Raw genomic sequence first — 17,186 nt, forward strand, 5'->3', positions numbered from 1 at the left:
AATAATGATAAATATCTACAATTCTAAAGTGGTACCACTAATATTAGACCTCATTAAAGTGCATTCACAATACTGTAAAAATGGCACACAGATCAATAAGAAGGAAACCAGCAATAGAGAGAGGAGAGATAAAAGATGGTTGAAACAATAGGCAGAATACTGGCCCTAGCTACTGGACACAGTTCTGTGTGGAGATCCCCCCACCTGGGCAACCTGTAAAATAAAGGGATATGACACAAGCCCAGTCCATATATTGTTCAACAGTCTTATTCTCTCCTACAATGTTTTTACCCCCCCAATGTACCTGGTGGAGTCGAGTTCTTCGAAGAGGCGTCGACAGATCCTTCTTGAATGACCCCCTTTTAAGCAGGAGTCACGGATCGTCGAGAGGCGTCGAGAAACGTCGAAGACCTCGGGGTTCGGCGACGGGGAATCGACGGCCCTTCTTGAATGCCTTCCCTTTCAAGCGGGAGGCACGGGGCGTCGAACGTCCGTCGACAAACGAGGTAGAACGATGTCGAAGAGGCGGCAGCTTCGTCCGAGCGGTGCTCGTCGGCGTCGGGGCGTCGGCATCCTGCAAGGCGGAGGTGTGCGGGGCACCTCGATGACAATAGTTCTGGACCGCAAAGATTGTAGAGACGGGAGCCCAGCAAGGGCGTCGAGTCGCTCGAGTCTTTGGGATCGTGAGGTGGCGGGAAACCCACCGGCGGATTCTCCTCGGCGCGTTGGTCGTCCTCGACTTTCTCCGGCAGGGCAAAAGCGGTCGACGGTGCGGACGAGGGAGTCCTTCGAGTCAAATGTTCTTAGGCAAGGAGCGGACGGCTCCGGTCGTCGGCGGCACGGCGTCAAGTGGTTCCCACGGCTGGGCAACACAACTTCGACGGGCCTCCAGCGGTTACACAGACCTGCGAACCCTGGTCGACGGCAATGGACTTCGACAGCGTCGAGGTCCGGGTGCTTCACTTCGATCTCCTCGGCGGTCCCGTCTCGGGTTGGCAGCCTTTCGAGGGTCTGACTTCCAGGGCGCTTCGGCGAAGATTCAGCGGTGCTCGATGGTCCCTCGGAGCACGGGAAGAGGGCGCCTAGCCAGGTCCTCTCTCGGGTCAGTCCTCGACGATGTCGACAACCTTCAGTTTCTGTCGAAGCAAATGCCACAGCAAGTCTTCTTCTTCCAGTTGGACGTCGAGGATCAGCAAATCCAGTTACTCTTGAGTGGAGACTCAGCTTCTGAATGCTTCTGAACAATTTCCAGTGGTGAGAGGTCCCCAGATATACTATTCTGTCTCTCATCCACACTGCTGGCACGCACACAGCAGCCAATCACACAGAAGGGCATTCATGCAGTCAGTCAGCCAATCAGGCACACAGTGCATTCAGGCCACACTCCTCCCTTTCAGACACTCACAACAAGGAATGTGGATTGGGACAAGTACCCAGCCATTCAACACTACACACTGCATTCAGGCCAGTTTCGGGCAGGGCTGTCTCAGTCTTTGTCTCTCATGCCAGAAACCAGACAACCACAACAAGGAGTGTATATTGGTCACACACTCCATTCACCCAGGTCCCACCCACAGGAGGTACCCACAACATACAGTCACTGGGAAGGCTCCAGTCAGTCTAGCTGGGCCTTCACAACAACACCATATATGGAACTTCCACCCAACAGCCAGTCAGGGGGAAGGGACAGAGTCAGGGCTTCCCAGGACTTTGGGAAAAACAAGATAACAGGCAATAGAAAGCAAGAGGCCACAGGGGCCATCTTGTTTCCTATCAGGAATCAACTGATTCCAATGGCAGGGCCTGGGTATCCCAAAATGGAGGACACCCAGAGCACCTGTCAAATTCAGCATGGAGCTGCCACCAGCCCATACCCTGCTCTGTGGGCCACCCACAGGTGCCCAAAAACATACACTAGGGGCACAGGGTTGTACCCCTACCCATGGGTGCCATAAGGGTATCCCATGGGTCTGTTCACCAAACCAAAAGAGAGCTGCACTGCCAGGAGTCCCTCATGGACTCCTGGGCAGAAAACATGACAGAACACACGGTAAAAACAGAAAAAGGACAAGGATTCAGAGGCCCTGTCCCTCAGATGCATTTCCGGCATCACAGTCGCCCCCCCCAGACTGAGGTGGAGGGTGCCTAATCTCCCACGGGATAGACACCCTCATCCAGACGGTCAACATACCTTCTGGAAAGGCCATCTGCATTATCGTGACTCTTCCCTGGTCTGTGCTCTATGGTGAAGTCTAGCCCTTGTAGGCTAATCGACCACCTGAGCAATTTCGGATTCTCACCCTTCATCTGCATAAGCCACTTCAGGGGCTTATGATCTGTTTGGACCTTGAAGGTGGACCCCGTAAGGTAGGGCCTAAAACGCCTAAGGCTCCAAACTATACTAAAACATTCCTTTTCAACAGTAGCCCACCTAAGTTCTCTACCCTTGAGTTGTCTACTGATGAATATGATAGGATGTTCTCTCCCTTTGTCATCTAACTGGGACAAGACAGCTCCAATTCCGGTGTCGCAGGCATCCGTCTGGACGATAAAGGGTCGGCTGTAGTCAGGCGCACTCAACACAGGTGCCCTACACAGACTTTCTTTCAAGCCATCAAAGGCCCTCTGACAGTCTTCAGTCCAATTAACCTTCCTAGGCTGTTTGGGTGAAGTTAGAGCTGTCAGGGGTGCAGCTATGGTTCCATAGTCTGCCATGAAATTGCGATAATACCCAGTGAGGCCCAAAAAGGCTCTCACCTGGGTTTGAGTAGTGGGAGTCTCCCAGTTCTGTACGTCCTGTACTTTACTGGAGAGAGGTTGGATTTGACCCCCTCCTACCTCATGACCAAGATAGGTAACTTTCCCCTGAGCTATCTGGCACTTGGTGGCCTTGATAGTGAGGTTAGCCCTTTTCAAGGCCTGCAACACCTTATCCAGATGTGTCAAATGCTCTTCCCAGGTGGAACTGTAGACGGCAATGTCGTCTAAGTAAGCCACACAAAAGGCTTCCAGCCCACTGAGCGCATGGTTGACCAATCTCTGGAAGGTGGCAGGGGCATTCTTCAACCCAAAGGGCATGACCCTAAACTGGTAGAGTCCCTCAGGTGTGGAGAATGCCGTTTTTTCCTTGGCATGGTCCGTCAGAGCTATTTGCCAATAGCCTGAGGTAAGGTCAAAGGTGCTCACAAATTTGGCAGCACCTATAGTGTCCACGAGCTCATCAGCCCTGGGCAATGGGTGCGCGTCAGTTTTGGTGACGGCATTGACTCCTCGGTAGTCCACACAGAACCTCCAATCCTTGGTACCCGCCGGGGAACTTGCCTTGGGGACAAGGACCACTGGACTGGACCAGGGACTGGTGGAGGGTTCAATAACACCCAGATCCAACATCTTGGCGACCTCAGCCTGGATGTGGTTTTTGACGGTATCTGACATACGATAGCTCCTGCTTTTGACAGGCACACTGTCACCAGTGTCAATTTCGTGCTTACACCACGGTGTAAGGCCCGGTGTCAGTGAAAACAGAGGGGCATACTGCTGGAGCAAAGCCCGGCAGGCCCTCTGCTGCTCTGTTGTCAAATCGGGAGAGAGTTGTACTCCCTCCACTGAGCCATCCTGAGGGTTGCTATGCAGCAAATCAGGAAGGGGCTCACTCTCATCCTCTTCTTGCCCTGAAGCTAGCAAGAGACATGAGACCTCTGCTCGCCTGTGGAAAGGCTTGAGCCTGTTGACATGGAATACCTGGGGGGCTACCCCAGAGGCTCCCATGTCCACCAGATAATTGACTTCGCCCATCTTGGAGATGATCCTGAAGGGTCCAGTCCACTTGTCTGCCAAAGCTCTAGGCTTGGTAGGCTCCATCACAAGGATTTCCTGTCCCGGAGTCCAATCCACTTGCGAAGCTTTCAGGTCATGCCAGTACTTATTCAATTCCTGGCTGGCCTTGAGATTTGCTGTTGCCTGACCCATCATTTGTGTCATCCTCCGCCTGAGGCCTAACACATAGTCCCCCACTTGCTTGGCGGGACCTGGAGGGGTGGCTTCCAAGCCTTCTCGGATCAAGGCGAGGGGCCCCCTCACGGGATGTCCAAAGAGTAACTCAAAGGGGCTGAAACCAACACCCTCTTGAGGTACCTCTCTGTAAGCAAACAGCAGGCATGGCAGGAGGAGATCCCATTTCCTCCTTAGGGGCTCTTCCAAAGCACCTAGCATGCCCTTGAGAGTTTTGTTAAATCTCTCAACCAGACCATTGGTCTGGGGGTGGTAAGAGGTGGAGAACTTGTAGGTTACCCCGCACTCTTTCCACATGGTTTTCATGTAACTAGACATGAAGTTGGATCCTCGGTCAGAGACAACCTCCTTGGGGAATCCAACACGGGTGAAAATGCCCAGGAGAGCCCTGGCAACCACCTTGGCAGTAACAGTCCGAAGGGGTATTGCCTCAGGGTACCTGGTGGCATGATCTACCAAGACCAGGATGAACCGATGTCCACCTGAAGTGGGAGGGTCAAGGGGACCGACGATGTCGATGCCCACCCTCTCAAATGGTGTGCCAACCACTGGTAATGGCTGCAGTGGGGCAATGACCCTGCCTCCAGTCTTGCCAGACAACTGACAAGTTGGGCAGGTCCTGCAGTGGGACTCCACCTCTACTCCCATCCGTGGCCAGTAGAAATGGGCAGAGAGCCTCTGCTTAGTCTTCTTGGTCCCAAGATGACCAGCCAAGGGCACCTCATGCGCCAACTGCAGTAGGAAGGGCCTGTAAACCTGGGGTACCACCAACCTCTTGCGGGCACCAGGTTCGGGCTTAGTGGGCTCACTAACAAGGAGCTCACCCTCCCAATAAATCTTGAATGTCCTAGGCACTTCACCTTGTGCCTGGGACAGGGCCTGTTTCCTCAGGCCCTCGAGAGAGTGGCACTCTCTCTGTCCCTTACAGAAGTCTGCCCGGGAGGGTCCCCCTTCAGCTAACAAGCATTGAAGGTCGGGATGATCCTCCGGGTTGAGAACCTCTCCCACAGGAGAGTCTTCTGTCTCTTCTCCCACAGGAGTTGAGTTTGGGTTTTCCGCTGGACCCAGCCCGTCCGGAGCATGGATCCCAATGGGTGCTGTCGGAACAGCAGGAAGAGAAGGTGTTCCCTCCACAGAGGTGGCCTTCTTGGTCTTCCTTCTTCTTGCCTTAGGCCTCGCCTTTGGCTCGGGTACCTGACTCACAGCCAGACCCGGTGTCACCTGTGACCTAGTGACTGCAGCAGCAGTCATGGGAAGACCATCCGAGATCAACCCCAACTCTACTAGATCATTTCCTAACAGAATGTTAGCAGGGACATTGTCCTGAACCAGGACAGGAAGCTTTGCTGTCTTGTCTCCAATCATGAGTGTGACTAGGGCTACAGGCGATAATTTGGGAGGCCCACCAGCTAACCTGGTGGTTCTCAGAGGAGCACCTACATAGTCCTCTGGCTTGAGCAGGGTCCTGTCCACCACTGTCATGCTTGCCCCAGTGTCTCTCAAACCAGTAGAAGGCTGGCCATTCAAGAGGACACTTCTCAAAAACCTACGGGTGTTCTGCGGGATAGTTGCCAGTACTTCTGCGTACTGGTCCCAGGCCCCAAGGGACACTAAGGAAATCTCTACCGGAGCACCAAATGTGATTCCTGTAGAGGAGGGGAGGACAGTGGCCTCCACCTCAGCCACGGGGTAAGGGTAGGTCAGGCTGACAGCCTGTACTCCAAGTGCCTTACCTTTACACTTGGGGTCACCCCTTTTGTGATCCAGAGCCCCACAATCCCAACAAGTGCCAGGAGTGCGGGGTACGGTACTGGAACCACTGGGAACCTGCTTTGCAGCAGGTGGACCACTACTCTTATTCCCACCCACAGAGGACTTATCCCCACCAGATTTTTGGGTCTTAGGAGAGGAAGGTTTTGGTTTACCCGACTGTGATTGCTTTTGGGACTCCTCAGCTTTCTGAGAGGTCCCCTTTTCTTTGTCCTTGTCCTTCCCACTGGAGTCCTTAGGGGACACCCGGTGGGAGACCCACTTGTCAGCCAACCTAGCCAGCTTAAAGGGGTCCAAAATGTTCTGGTCAGCCACATACTGACGCAGCTCTGGTGAACAGGCTTCAGAAAAATGCTCAAAAAACAAGAGGTGGGACAACTCAACAAAAGTTTTCACCTTGTAACCGTCAATCCACCCCATCATGTTCATGTGCGCAGTACTCACCCAGTCAACCCAAGACACATTCTCTCTTTTCTTAAAATCCCTGAACCTTTTAAGGTATTGGGTAGGTGTCTTGCCAAACTTGGCAATCAAAGCAGACTTCATACACTCATACTGACCCCTTTCCTCCACACTCAGCTTCAGAATACAGTCATATCCAGTTTGAGGCACTCTGCTTAACAAACACTTAGCCCAATCTCTTTTATCTACATCATGAATTGCACAAGCCATTTCAAACGCTTCAATCCATTGGAGGATATCTGAACCCTCCACAAACACACCAACCAAATCTTTCATAAACTTGGTGGCTGGGGACCTGCCACTCTCAATTGGTCTAGCTGAAGTCTCCACTCTAGCTCTCTCTAGCTGGATTCTCTGACATTCAGTGTCCTTGTCTTTGAGCGCAAGATCCCTATTCTTGAGTTCCACTTGCTGTGCCAGCTCCTCTTTCTTAAGCTCAGCTTCTATTTCCAACTTGCGATATTCAAAGGCCAATTTCATCCTTAATAACTCAAGTTCCATGGAATTGCTGGGGTTTGGAACAGAGGCAGCAGGAATGGTGGCATTCCCAGAAACAGATTCAGCGACAACCCCAGGGGCAGAGTCCTCACTGGTTGCATCCCCCCCTTCATCAAGGGTTTCACCATCAGTCTGGTAGTCCACCAGGGCAGCTATCAGCTCAGCCCTAGACTTATCCACAAAGTCCAACTCCCTGGCTTCACAAGCACTCTGGAGAGCCTCTAAGCTCGTCCGAGTCAATTTACCATTTGCAATGGGCTCCATTGCCTGTAATGCAGTTATTTGGTACACACCCAAACCTTAATCTAATAAAGTGCGGATATTTTGTAAGTGGCACGGTTATACACTGAGTCTTAAAACCATAAGCATCCCACCGCTGCCACCAGCTTGTAAAGACCGGTGGGGGGGTCTGTACTTCCGCTCTCTATATGGTAGAGGAGAGGCACAGAGGACCCCAGCCAAGATTCTCTAATACGGTAGCGATGGACGAGCAATCAAGGCCTAGCTTCTCAGGAGGTGATGCAGGCTGGTTCTTAAGTACAGTGTATCCCCAAGCCCCCCACAAAGGAATGTCCACACACTGTATTACTGACAACACAGTCTTTATATAATTAATATTCAAGGGTTATGTACACTTTTCACAACAACGCACTTTGTGCTCAGGAAAACCAATAATGATAAATATCTACAATTCTAAAGTGGTACCACTAATATTAGACCTCATTAAAGTGCATTCACAATACTGTAAAAATGGCACACAGATCAATAAGAAGGAAACCAGCAATAGAGAGAGGAGAGATAAAAGATGGTTGGAACAATAGGCAGAATACTGGCCCTAGCTACTGGACACAGTTCTGTGTGGAGATCCCCCCACCTGGGCAACCTGTAAAATAAAGGGATATGACACAAGCCCAGTCCATATATTGTTCAACAGTCTTATTCTCTCCTACAATGTTTTTACCCCCCCAATGTACCTGGTGGAGTCGAGTTCTTCGAAGAGGCGTCGACAGATCCTTCTTGAATGACCCCCTTTTAAGCAGGAGTCACGGATCGTCGAGAGGCGTCGAGAAACGTCGAAGACCTCGGGGTTCGGCGACGGGGAATCGACGGCCCTTCTTGAATGCCTTCCCTTTCAAGCGGGAGGCACGGGGCGTCGAACGTCCGTCGACAAACGAGGTAGAACGATGTCGAAGAGGCGGCAGCTTCGTCCGAGCGGTGCTCGTCGGCGTCGGGGCGTCGGCGTCCTGCAAGGCGGAGGTGTGCGGGGCACCTCGATGACAATAGTTCTGGACCGCAAAGATTGTAGAGACGGGAGCCCAGCAAGGGCGTCGAGTCGCTCGAGTCTTTGGGATCGTGAGGTGGCGGGAAACCCACCGGCGGATTCTCCTCGGCGCGTTGGTCGTCCTCGACTTTCTCCGGCAGGGCAAAAGCGATCGACGGTGCGGACGAGGGAGTCCTTCGAGTCAAATGTTCTTAGGCAAGGAGCGGACGGCTCCGGTCGTCGGCGGCACGGCGTCAAGTGGTTCCCACGGCTGGGCAACACAACTTCGACGGGCCTCCAGCGGTTACACAGACCTGCGAACCCTGGTCGACGGCAATGGACTTCGACAGCGTCGAGGTCCGGGTGCTTCACTTCGATCTCCTCGGCGGTCCCGTCTCGGGTCGGCAGCCTTTCGAGGGTCTGACTTCCAGGGCGCTTCGGCGAAGATTCAGCGGTGCTCGATGGTCCCTCGGAGCACGGGAAGAGGGCGCCTAGCCAGGTCCTCTCTCGGGTCAGTCCTCGACGATGTCGACAACCTTCAGTTTCTGTCGAAGCAAATGCCACAGCAAGTCTTCTTCTTCCAGTTGGACGTCGAGGATCAGCAAATCCAGTTACTCTTGAGTGGAGACTCAGCTTCTGAATGCTTCTGAACAATTTCCAGTGGTGAGAGGTCCCCAGATATACTATTCTGTCTCTCATCCACACTGCTGGCACGCACACAGCAGCCAATCACACAGAAGGGCATTCATGCAGTCAGTCAGCCAATCAGGCACACAGTGCATTCAGGCCACACTCCTCCCTTTCAGACACTCACAACAAGGAATGTGGATTGGGACAAGTACCCAGCCATTCAACACTACACACTGCATTCAGGCCAGTTTCGGGCAGGGCTGTCTCAGTCTTTGTCTCTCATGCCAGAAACCAGACAACCACAACAAGGAGTGTATATTGGTCACACACTCCATTCACCCAGGTCCCACCCACAGGAGGTACCCACAACATACAGTCACTGGGAAGGCTCCAGTCAGTCTAGCTGGGCCTTCACAACAACACCATATATGGAACTTCCACCCAACAGCCAGTCAGGGGGAAGGGACAGAGTCAGGGCTTCCCAGGACTTTGGGAAAAACAAGATAACAGGCAATAGAAAGCAAGAGGCCACAGGGGCCATCTTGTTTCCTATCAGGAATCAACTGATTCCAATGGCAGGGCCTGGGTATCCCAAAATGGAGGACACCCAGAGCACCTGTCAAATTCAGCATGGAGCTGCCACCAGCCCATACCCTGCTCTGTGGGCCACCCACAGGTGCCCAAAAACATACACTAGGGGCACAGGGTTGTACCCCTACCCATGGGTGCCATAAGGGTATCCCATGGGTCTGTTCACCAAACCAAAAGAGAGCTGCACTGCCAGGAGTCCCTCATGGACTCCTGGGCAGAAAACATGACAGAACACACGGTAAAAACAGAAAAAGGACAAGGATTCAGAGGCCCTGTCCCTCAGATGCATTTCCGGCATCACAGGTACCTCATACAAGGGGAGTTGAATTACCTGAGCACTAAATATGGCTCCTTACTTTCTAAAATGAGGCGAGTGTATGCGCAGCTGTGTACCTTTTCGCTGACTCCGCTGATACAGTTCTATCAAATGCAAGTGGAGTTGACGATATTGTACGGGCTGGACATAAACTTAAACAATCTGGGGACAAACCTCAATACATTCCAAGGTAACCTATGGAAAGAGACACTGAGGCTAGCACTATCATTTCCTAACTCAGTAATACGACACAAGTTTGGTCTAATTTCCTTGAGTACGAGGGCATTGTGGAGGAAAATGAGGAGCTATGCAAAATTAATAAACCCCCACAAGCCACTCCCTATATGCAAAATGGGGAACAACACAAACGAGTAACTCTGGCAGATCAATAAGTACTCTGAAGGAACAGATGAAGAACAAATTGAATGAAATTGGCTCATCAAGTGAAGAGCTGATCATAAATCAAGCAAAAGAAAAAAATCTGTTTCAGTTTTATTGGGGGAAAACATCAGAGGACATAGCAAAGCACACCCTCTACAAGGAATATGCTAAGTTGACATATAAGAGGGAACAGGTCTCAAGGTACATTCTCATCTTTCCGTGCACAAGAAGCATGTTACTATACCTCTGTTTCCATTTAAATCAACTGCCTATACTTGAAAGAGTTGGTAGCTGGAATGGTGGGAGAGAGAGTCTAAACTGTAGGCTATGTGGTATGGTAGATATGAAAGAAACCACTAAACATCTGGTCATGGGCTGTACTGCCTTAAGGGAAGAGAGTAAAAAATGCTTAGACATGCTGTTTGGAAATGAAGCATTGTGGGTCAGTTTGATGGGTGGAAAAGCACAGTTTTGTATCCTGGCTCAACGAGAATTCCTATACAACATTTTGGGAAAACTTGGAAGGATCATAGACGAAGATAAACCATTCGTACTGTTTCGCCACACATCTGTACAACTGACTTACTGATTTTCCCTTCCTAATTTTTAATAGACTAAATGTGATGGAAAACTTGTGTAAATTTTATGTTTTTCAACTTTCTTTCAAACGATACTGTTTTGTGTAAGAGATTTATGGGGGTAATTCATGGATTATTTGCGCCGAAAAAAACAGGATTTGTGCGCCATTCTGCCCGCAAATCCCCATTTGTTAAACGGGGATTTGCGGGCAGAATGGCGCACAAATCCTGTTTTTTTTCGGTCCAAATAATCCATGAATTACCCCCTTATCTGTTTTCAGATGGGAGTCCAAACACAATTGAAAGAAAATACTGGCTCTGGATTCACCTCTGCATCTCCCATCTCCCAACAATCGACCTAGCCTTGTCACACTCCTTGCAACGTCTCTAAACTTTACAAAATGTTTGCACTCTGCTACATCTCCCACAAAAGCCCTCTATGTCACAGTGGGATAAAGTAATATTTCTGACAACAGTTTTTACTTTTAATACATCCTAGTTTGTCTTCACACTGTTTTGGGGTATATATACCATCATTTGTGGCCCTTTCCATGGTTAGATTGTCTAGACATTGTTTCCTCTTTATTTACAGAAGAGACAGAGGAGACAGAGTTCCTGCGGGGTGCAGCTGGCACAGGTTCCCGCCAACTGACAGGCTGGGCACTCACTGGCCAGCAGCTGAGGGCCTTGTTTATCAAGCGGTTTCTGTATGCTCGGCGCAGCCGCAGGGGATTCTTTGCCCAGGTATGTCACCATTTCCTTCATCCCCCAGGTGTGGATATGCCACCTCATATGTTACAACAAGCAAACACTGCCTGCTGATTTCTACCGTTCTCCATCCCCCATTAATTATATTGGTGTATCCCTTCCTCCATAAGTGCATTTTATTCATTTTACAGCCAATGATTGACTCACTTCATGTCTCTCTCCTTTGTTCAGATCGTGTTGCCGGCCCTCTTTGTTCTCATTGCTCTGCTCTTCAGCCTGATTGTTCCTCCATTTGGCAAGTACCCACCTCTGTCCCTGGAGCCTTGGATATATGGGCAGCAGTACACATTTTTCAGGTGAGTCTAGCACCCTCTGTTAGAGGCTCATGAGGTATCCATTTATAATACTGACCCATTATTTGACAGCTCACTGTCCATCACTTACCCCACATATGCTAGGGCTCGAGTTAGATTGATGAACTTGCCATTCCTACAATAAAGCTTTTCGCTTTAAAATAAAACCTGACAACGTTTCAATACAGCCTTTTTGTCAGGCACTATTCACTCATACAACCGCCCCTGAAAGTAGTATGTTAAATAACTTTAATTGTCCGTAACTTTGGTGTTTTCCCTCTAGTAATCAATAGTACTGCCATCCTCACCCCTTTCTAGGCTGTCTAACAGAGATATTAGCCATCTATCATTGTAGAGAGCGAATCTCTGGGTACCAGGGATTCCCACCCACAGTGCGATAATCTACCTGCAGGAGGTACATTGTATAGATTCACCAGACCCCTACCCCTGTCACAACCCCACTACTTTAACATCCAAGATAGATGTGGCCCACAGCACAATACAGTCATTGGCTATTATGGTGTTATGGACGACTGGCAACTTTTGACCTGCAGGGAAAAATACATCTGATTGTCTCATGGTGCAGTTGCACCAATCAATGATTCAAATGGTGTATTTGATATTTACAAATAATTGTGAAGAAAAACAGATAAGAAACATTTATTTTGACAGATGGTGTGGGTGTCCTTGTCTGGTGTATAAAAGCCTGTGAAAATGGTGGCTTGCTGAGGGTATCTGTGGGCCTGTGTGACTGGGGTTGTGATATAATGTGTATACTTGTGACATTTTGAACCAATAATGCGTACATGCCTGAGTGAATGTTCTAGTAGTGGCAGCTGAGAGATGGGCTGTTAGAGAAGGGATGCACCAGTGGGTCTTCTCCTTGGCCTACTTTCCTGTTATTATTTCTACTCTCTAACTTGGGCGTGAGGCCTGCCAGGGTTCTCAACAGAGGCAGTCCTGCCCGAGTGGCGGGGTGTGGGAGTTGTGAAGGCCTCACTCCCTGTCCTTTCTACCTCTGCCTGCATGTTTGAAATCTGTTCCACCTCTTCTTGCCCCATGCATGTTGCCTAATCTAAACCTAAATCTAAGATGGGAGAAAGCTACAACCATCAAATAATAATAATACAGTCCTAGTAGAGTCTAGTCAAATAAAAAGGGCCTATACAAAAAATAAACGATTGCCAATCCTTCGTGCTATGCTACAAAACAGTGTGGGATAATGTACACAAGAAAAGAAAGAAATGTTCACAAAATGATAAGTCAGGATGTTATGGCCGGGGTCTCCCTTCCCCACGTTTTCTAGCACGGGACAAGGCGGGACTCTTGAGCACAGCACACTTCTGGGCTTCTCTGGCACAAGCGTGCAGTTCCTTTTCTCTATATCAGGGCCTTCTGTGCCCAAGTATTTCCCGATGTAAAGTCTCTTGCTTCAAATGGTCTGATATGCCAAAACCAACAAAACAAAAGTTCCTTCTGTTAATCTTCACGTCAGGTGATTATGGTTCACCCTTGGATCCCCCTCAGCCGGGCTCAGATCCTGCTCTCAATCGTCAGCCTCCCTCAAAACAATTCCGAAGGGTGATCTCATCTCGCTGGGTCACCCTGTTAACCTATAGCAAGTGCAGGCTTCCCAAAATCACAGTTCACACAGCGTTCCCCTCAGCCGGGCGCAAACAACAGTTCCACAATTCCCTTAGTCAGGTTCACACTTTCCACGGTTCACAATTTCAACATCTCATCAGAAAGCGGGGGTTCCCTTCCCCTAGCTTTCTCTTGGCATCCCTCCGTCGGGTTCACATTTGCCACAGTTCATATTGAAACAAAAGTCATTCTAGGCCCCTTGGGTTCTTCCCTTTACCTAAGTCTGGGTCTCAGCCCCCAGTCAGGCTTTCCCTTAAGCCCCCAGTCAGGGTTCGCACAGTTGGTACACACAATGTTCTAGGGTACAATAGGGTTCACCCCAATTAGCAGGCATCCCTCCGTTAGGTTCACGTCTGCCTCCACACCCTGTCAAAGACTTTCGACTGTACAAGGGGTTTGGTTTGATCCTCGTATGACCACTTTGACACCTCACGCCAGCCTCCCCTAAGTCCTCTTGGTACTTGTTGTTTCTCCTGGTTCGGGAGAGGGGGCACCAGCCAGAGACCTTCGAATGAGCACCCACGTGGCGCCAGACTCTGGTAACAGTTTCTCTCATAAAGGTTTCTAAGGGTCTCCCTCTGCCAGGCTCGGACTCCTCTTAAGGTTCCCAAAGGTCCTCCCTCTGCCGGGCTCGGATCCCTCTGCCTCTCAAAGTTTATAAAGAAGACTTCCCTCCACCGTGCTCGACTCTCCTCTCACTCCTCACAGTTTTGAAAAAGAGTGTGGGACTTCCAGTCCCAGAATGCACTGTCATGATTTTGCTCCCACTTCTCCGCTCCCCAAAACAGCATTTGGCATTGGGAGCTGTAGGAGCTAAAAGGGGACACTATTCTGAGGTCAGGGTCTCTTCTGCTGACCCTCAGAGACCTGGGTTCACCTGACTGGCCCAGGGGAGGGGTCTTGGTGTGGGTAGTGCCAGGCAACCTCAGCTGCCCCTGGACTTGCCTTCTGGGGGTACAGCTTCCTCTTGTGCTCCGGGACCCGCAACCGGCCCATAGAGTCGGGGTTTGCCCAGAAGCACTTTAAGACAAGATAGCAGCACCTGTGAGATGGATGGGGGTGCAGGTTTATACTTCAACACCAATCAATAAGGACAACTGAACGGTTTGGCAAAGGGAGTCCGTTTAATGACAAGTACAAAAAATGGGGAGTCATGAATATCAGCAATGGTGCGATCTTCCTTTTCGCTTCAACTCCAATGAACTTCATAAAAATCCTAGCATTTATACTAAAAACTCATCATCCTTGACATTTATACTAAAAACTCATCATCCTTGACATGTAACACTCAAAAGTTGACATGCAATTCTATTGGTTCGGAAAAGTTAACTTTACTATCGGTATTATATCTGTATATGGTAACGGAGTGAGGGGATTGGGTAAACATTGTCAGGTGGGCCTCTAAGCCCTTCCTTCAAAAATGACTACTGCAGATGTCACTAAAAGTACGACATCCCATTGGTTCTACTAACTATAGGACCCTAGATTACTTGGTCCACTGTTATTGGGTTGGCACCAACCCCAGGCATACTTTTTCACCCTGCTTAGCAGCACGCAGAATGGTCAGCCAGGTGCAGGGTGCCCCTCAACTCACCCGGCCTTCCTCCAATCAATCATCACTTTAGTTGCTATGTGTCAATTATTTCGCTGTGGTTGGCCTCGATACTGCATCTTCTTCCTAGATATTTTCTCCTGGTTTACAGCCATGCGTAGTTGTGGGGGTCTTGCTCTGTTCGTTCGGCTGGTCACGTGATACAGACACCGTGGATTTGCCTTTTCCTCAACAATTTGTGTATTTGATTTCATGTTCACCCACCACCTGCCTTCGCCTTCTTATCTCGCCCCTTCAAAGCAGTATATTCTGGTCCTTGCTTCAGTTAATTGTAGCTACTGTTCGTTCATTTTGATGGATACGACATTGGTTCCCTAGGCACGAGTTGTCTCTGCTGAGTTTCATTTCTGCTGCTCAGCTCCTGATGCCGTTCAATGTGAAACCTTTCTCGAATGGCCTTAGTAGTTTTTGTTGATTCTGCTTATTGTGCACAGTGGAAGTATACTTCATATAAAGTGCTTTATTTGAGGTAGATATGTATATGGCGCTTGCCGCACTATCCCTCTACTAAGCATAGCAAGCCGCTCAATTCTCTTAGCTTTCTTGCGGTTCCAAGCATATGTACATGTGTAAACTAGTAAAATATCCTTGCCATGCTTACAGCTGAAGCTTTTTTCATTTGACATTGCCTTCACACTCTAAGTTCTCGATATCCTTTTTCATGGTGTTTCGTCTCTTTATGTCATTCTCTGGTCGTCATTTCTTCTATAGGTGAGTCAGTCCGGGTTCTCGTGACGTCCCCATTAGGACCTTTTTGGTTTATTCAGGGACTGTACTCAGGTGATCTTCGGTTCGTCTCATTTGTTGATATGGCTTCCCCAATGAGTACCTTACTGTCCATGGTTTTCTTAGTGCTGGTACTTCAATAGGCATTGTTCTTCTGATAGGTACTGGACAGAGCCCCACCGCGGCTCTCTGGTGGTTTATTTGCTGATCATACATCACATATCTCTGTGTGAATGTTCCTGGTACTCCAAAATGAACGGTTGGAGTGCAGGCTGTATTTGAGACTTCCCCTACACTCCCCTCCGCCCCCTCTGGGCGATTCATCGACCACTTTCACCTCCTTCTTTAGCTCCTCTGTATTCACCTTCACTTCATCACCTGGGCCCATTCCTTCTTCATCTTCCGGGTCTATACATGATGGCCTGAAGAACTGTCTCTTTGGAGTCCATATTTTTATGACTCCTTTTAAACTTCCCGCTGTTCTCACGTGTTCGTCTTTATTCCATGTCATCAGTTGACACTGTGCATTTGGGCTGCAGTAAACCCATCTTCCCACATAATTTCTATGCTTCTTGGGATATAGAAACCTTGTTCCTTCTGGTGCATGAATGTTGGCTTTCACAACATTTCTCTTCGTCAGTCAAGTCTTTGGGCTTCCATCCTGGCTCGACATCAATCATGATCTTCATCCCTATGGCATTTTTCGCAGTTTTCTGGCACTGGGAGATTATTATCTTGATAACACAGAATCCTAGCAGTATCATCACTAACAGGGCTTCTAGAAACTTAAATGTATCTGCCATCCATTGTGGAACCCATGAGAATAGTGATCCAAACCAACTGTCATCAACATCGTCCGTTTCATCAATCATCTGGTTCTGCAGTTTTGTCAGCATACCTATGGCTTCTGTTAGAGTTCCAGTTTCCTCATCGTGAGAAGGTATAAATGTGCAACATGATTCTCCGATTTTTGCACAAGCTCCTCCATCCATGGCTGTGATCATGTCAAGCACTTATCTATTTTGGAGAGTTATCAGTCGGACTGCTCTTAACTCTTCCTTGATCGCGTTGATTCCTTTTTATGGTTGTGTTGATGGTCTGCAGTAACTCACATCTGGTTATCTGCAACCATTTAGCATTTGCTCCAACTTGAAATCTTGGCATGGAAATTGTTGTGAACACTGATGAGGTGAGGCTAAACAGCCTGTGTTCATATGGGATTGCATGAAAGGCTTCTTCTGATTTAGCAGAGAAGTAATTCTCCCTTTCCATTCGGGTCAACAGTTCCACAGATCTCCTTTTCCTCAGGTGTGCATCTGCTTTTGGGAAACTGTCAATTTTCAGGTCAAACTTTCATGTTTGTTCTATTTGTGAGCTGTAGAACTTAAGCGATTATCTCTCCTTGTCAGACCACTGGATTTGTCTATTAGTTCTGGATACAGTTTTCTTGTTTAGGCTATGGGGAGTGTCAAAACCAAGCAATAATTCAACAAGTCTCTTTACTGTGCATGTTCAAAATGTATCAGTTCCCAGTCTACGCCTCTGATCTGCTTCATTCCCAAAGACATGCTGTGTCCTTGTCAGTACAAAAAGAAAACTAAAACAAATGAAATCTTAGAAACTGCTCTCTCGATCTGTCCCCCGG

At 49.1% G+C, this 17,186-nt stretch overlaps 1 protein-coding gene across 5 annotated transcripts in view; it reads left to right on the plus strand.

The window, feature by feature from the left end:
* ABCA7 (ATP binding cassette subfamily A member 7) overlaps positions 1 to 17,186 on the plus strand; it is a 2,687,121-nt gene that overhangs the window by 1,747,366 nt on the left and 922,569 nt on the right. For all 5 annotated transcript variants that reach the window (XR_011303245.1, XM_069647414.1, XM_069647430.1 and 2 more), the window contains 2 exons: positions 11,091 to 11,242; positions 11,438 to 11,562. Coding sequence is in view for 4 of the 5 variants with exons in the window: in XM_069647414.1 (XP_069503515.1) it covers positions 11,091 to 11,242; positions 11,438 to 11,562 (277 nt within the window). In the remaining variant the exon portion in view is untranslated. The remainder of the gene's footprint in view (positions 1 to 11,090; positions 11,243 to 11,437; positions 11,563 to 17,186) is intronic.

Source organism: Ambystoma mexicanum, chromosome 1p (assembly GCF_040938575.1).
Source record: "Ambystoma mexicanum isolate Mex_15411 chromosome 1p, UKY_AmexF1_1, whole genome shotgun sequence".
In the NCBI taxonomy this organism is placed as follows: Eukaryota; Metazoa; Chordata; class Amphibia; order Caudata; family Ambystomatidae; genus Ambystoma; species Ambystoma mexicanum.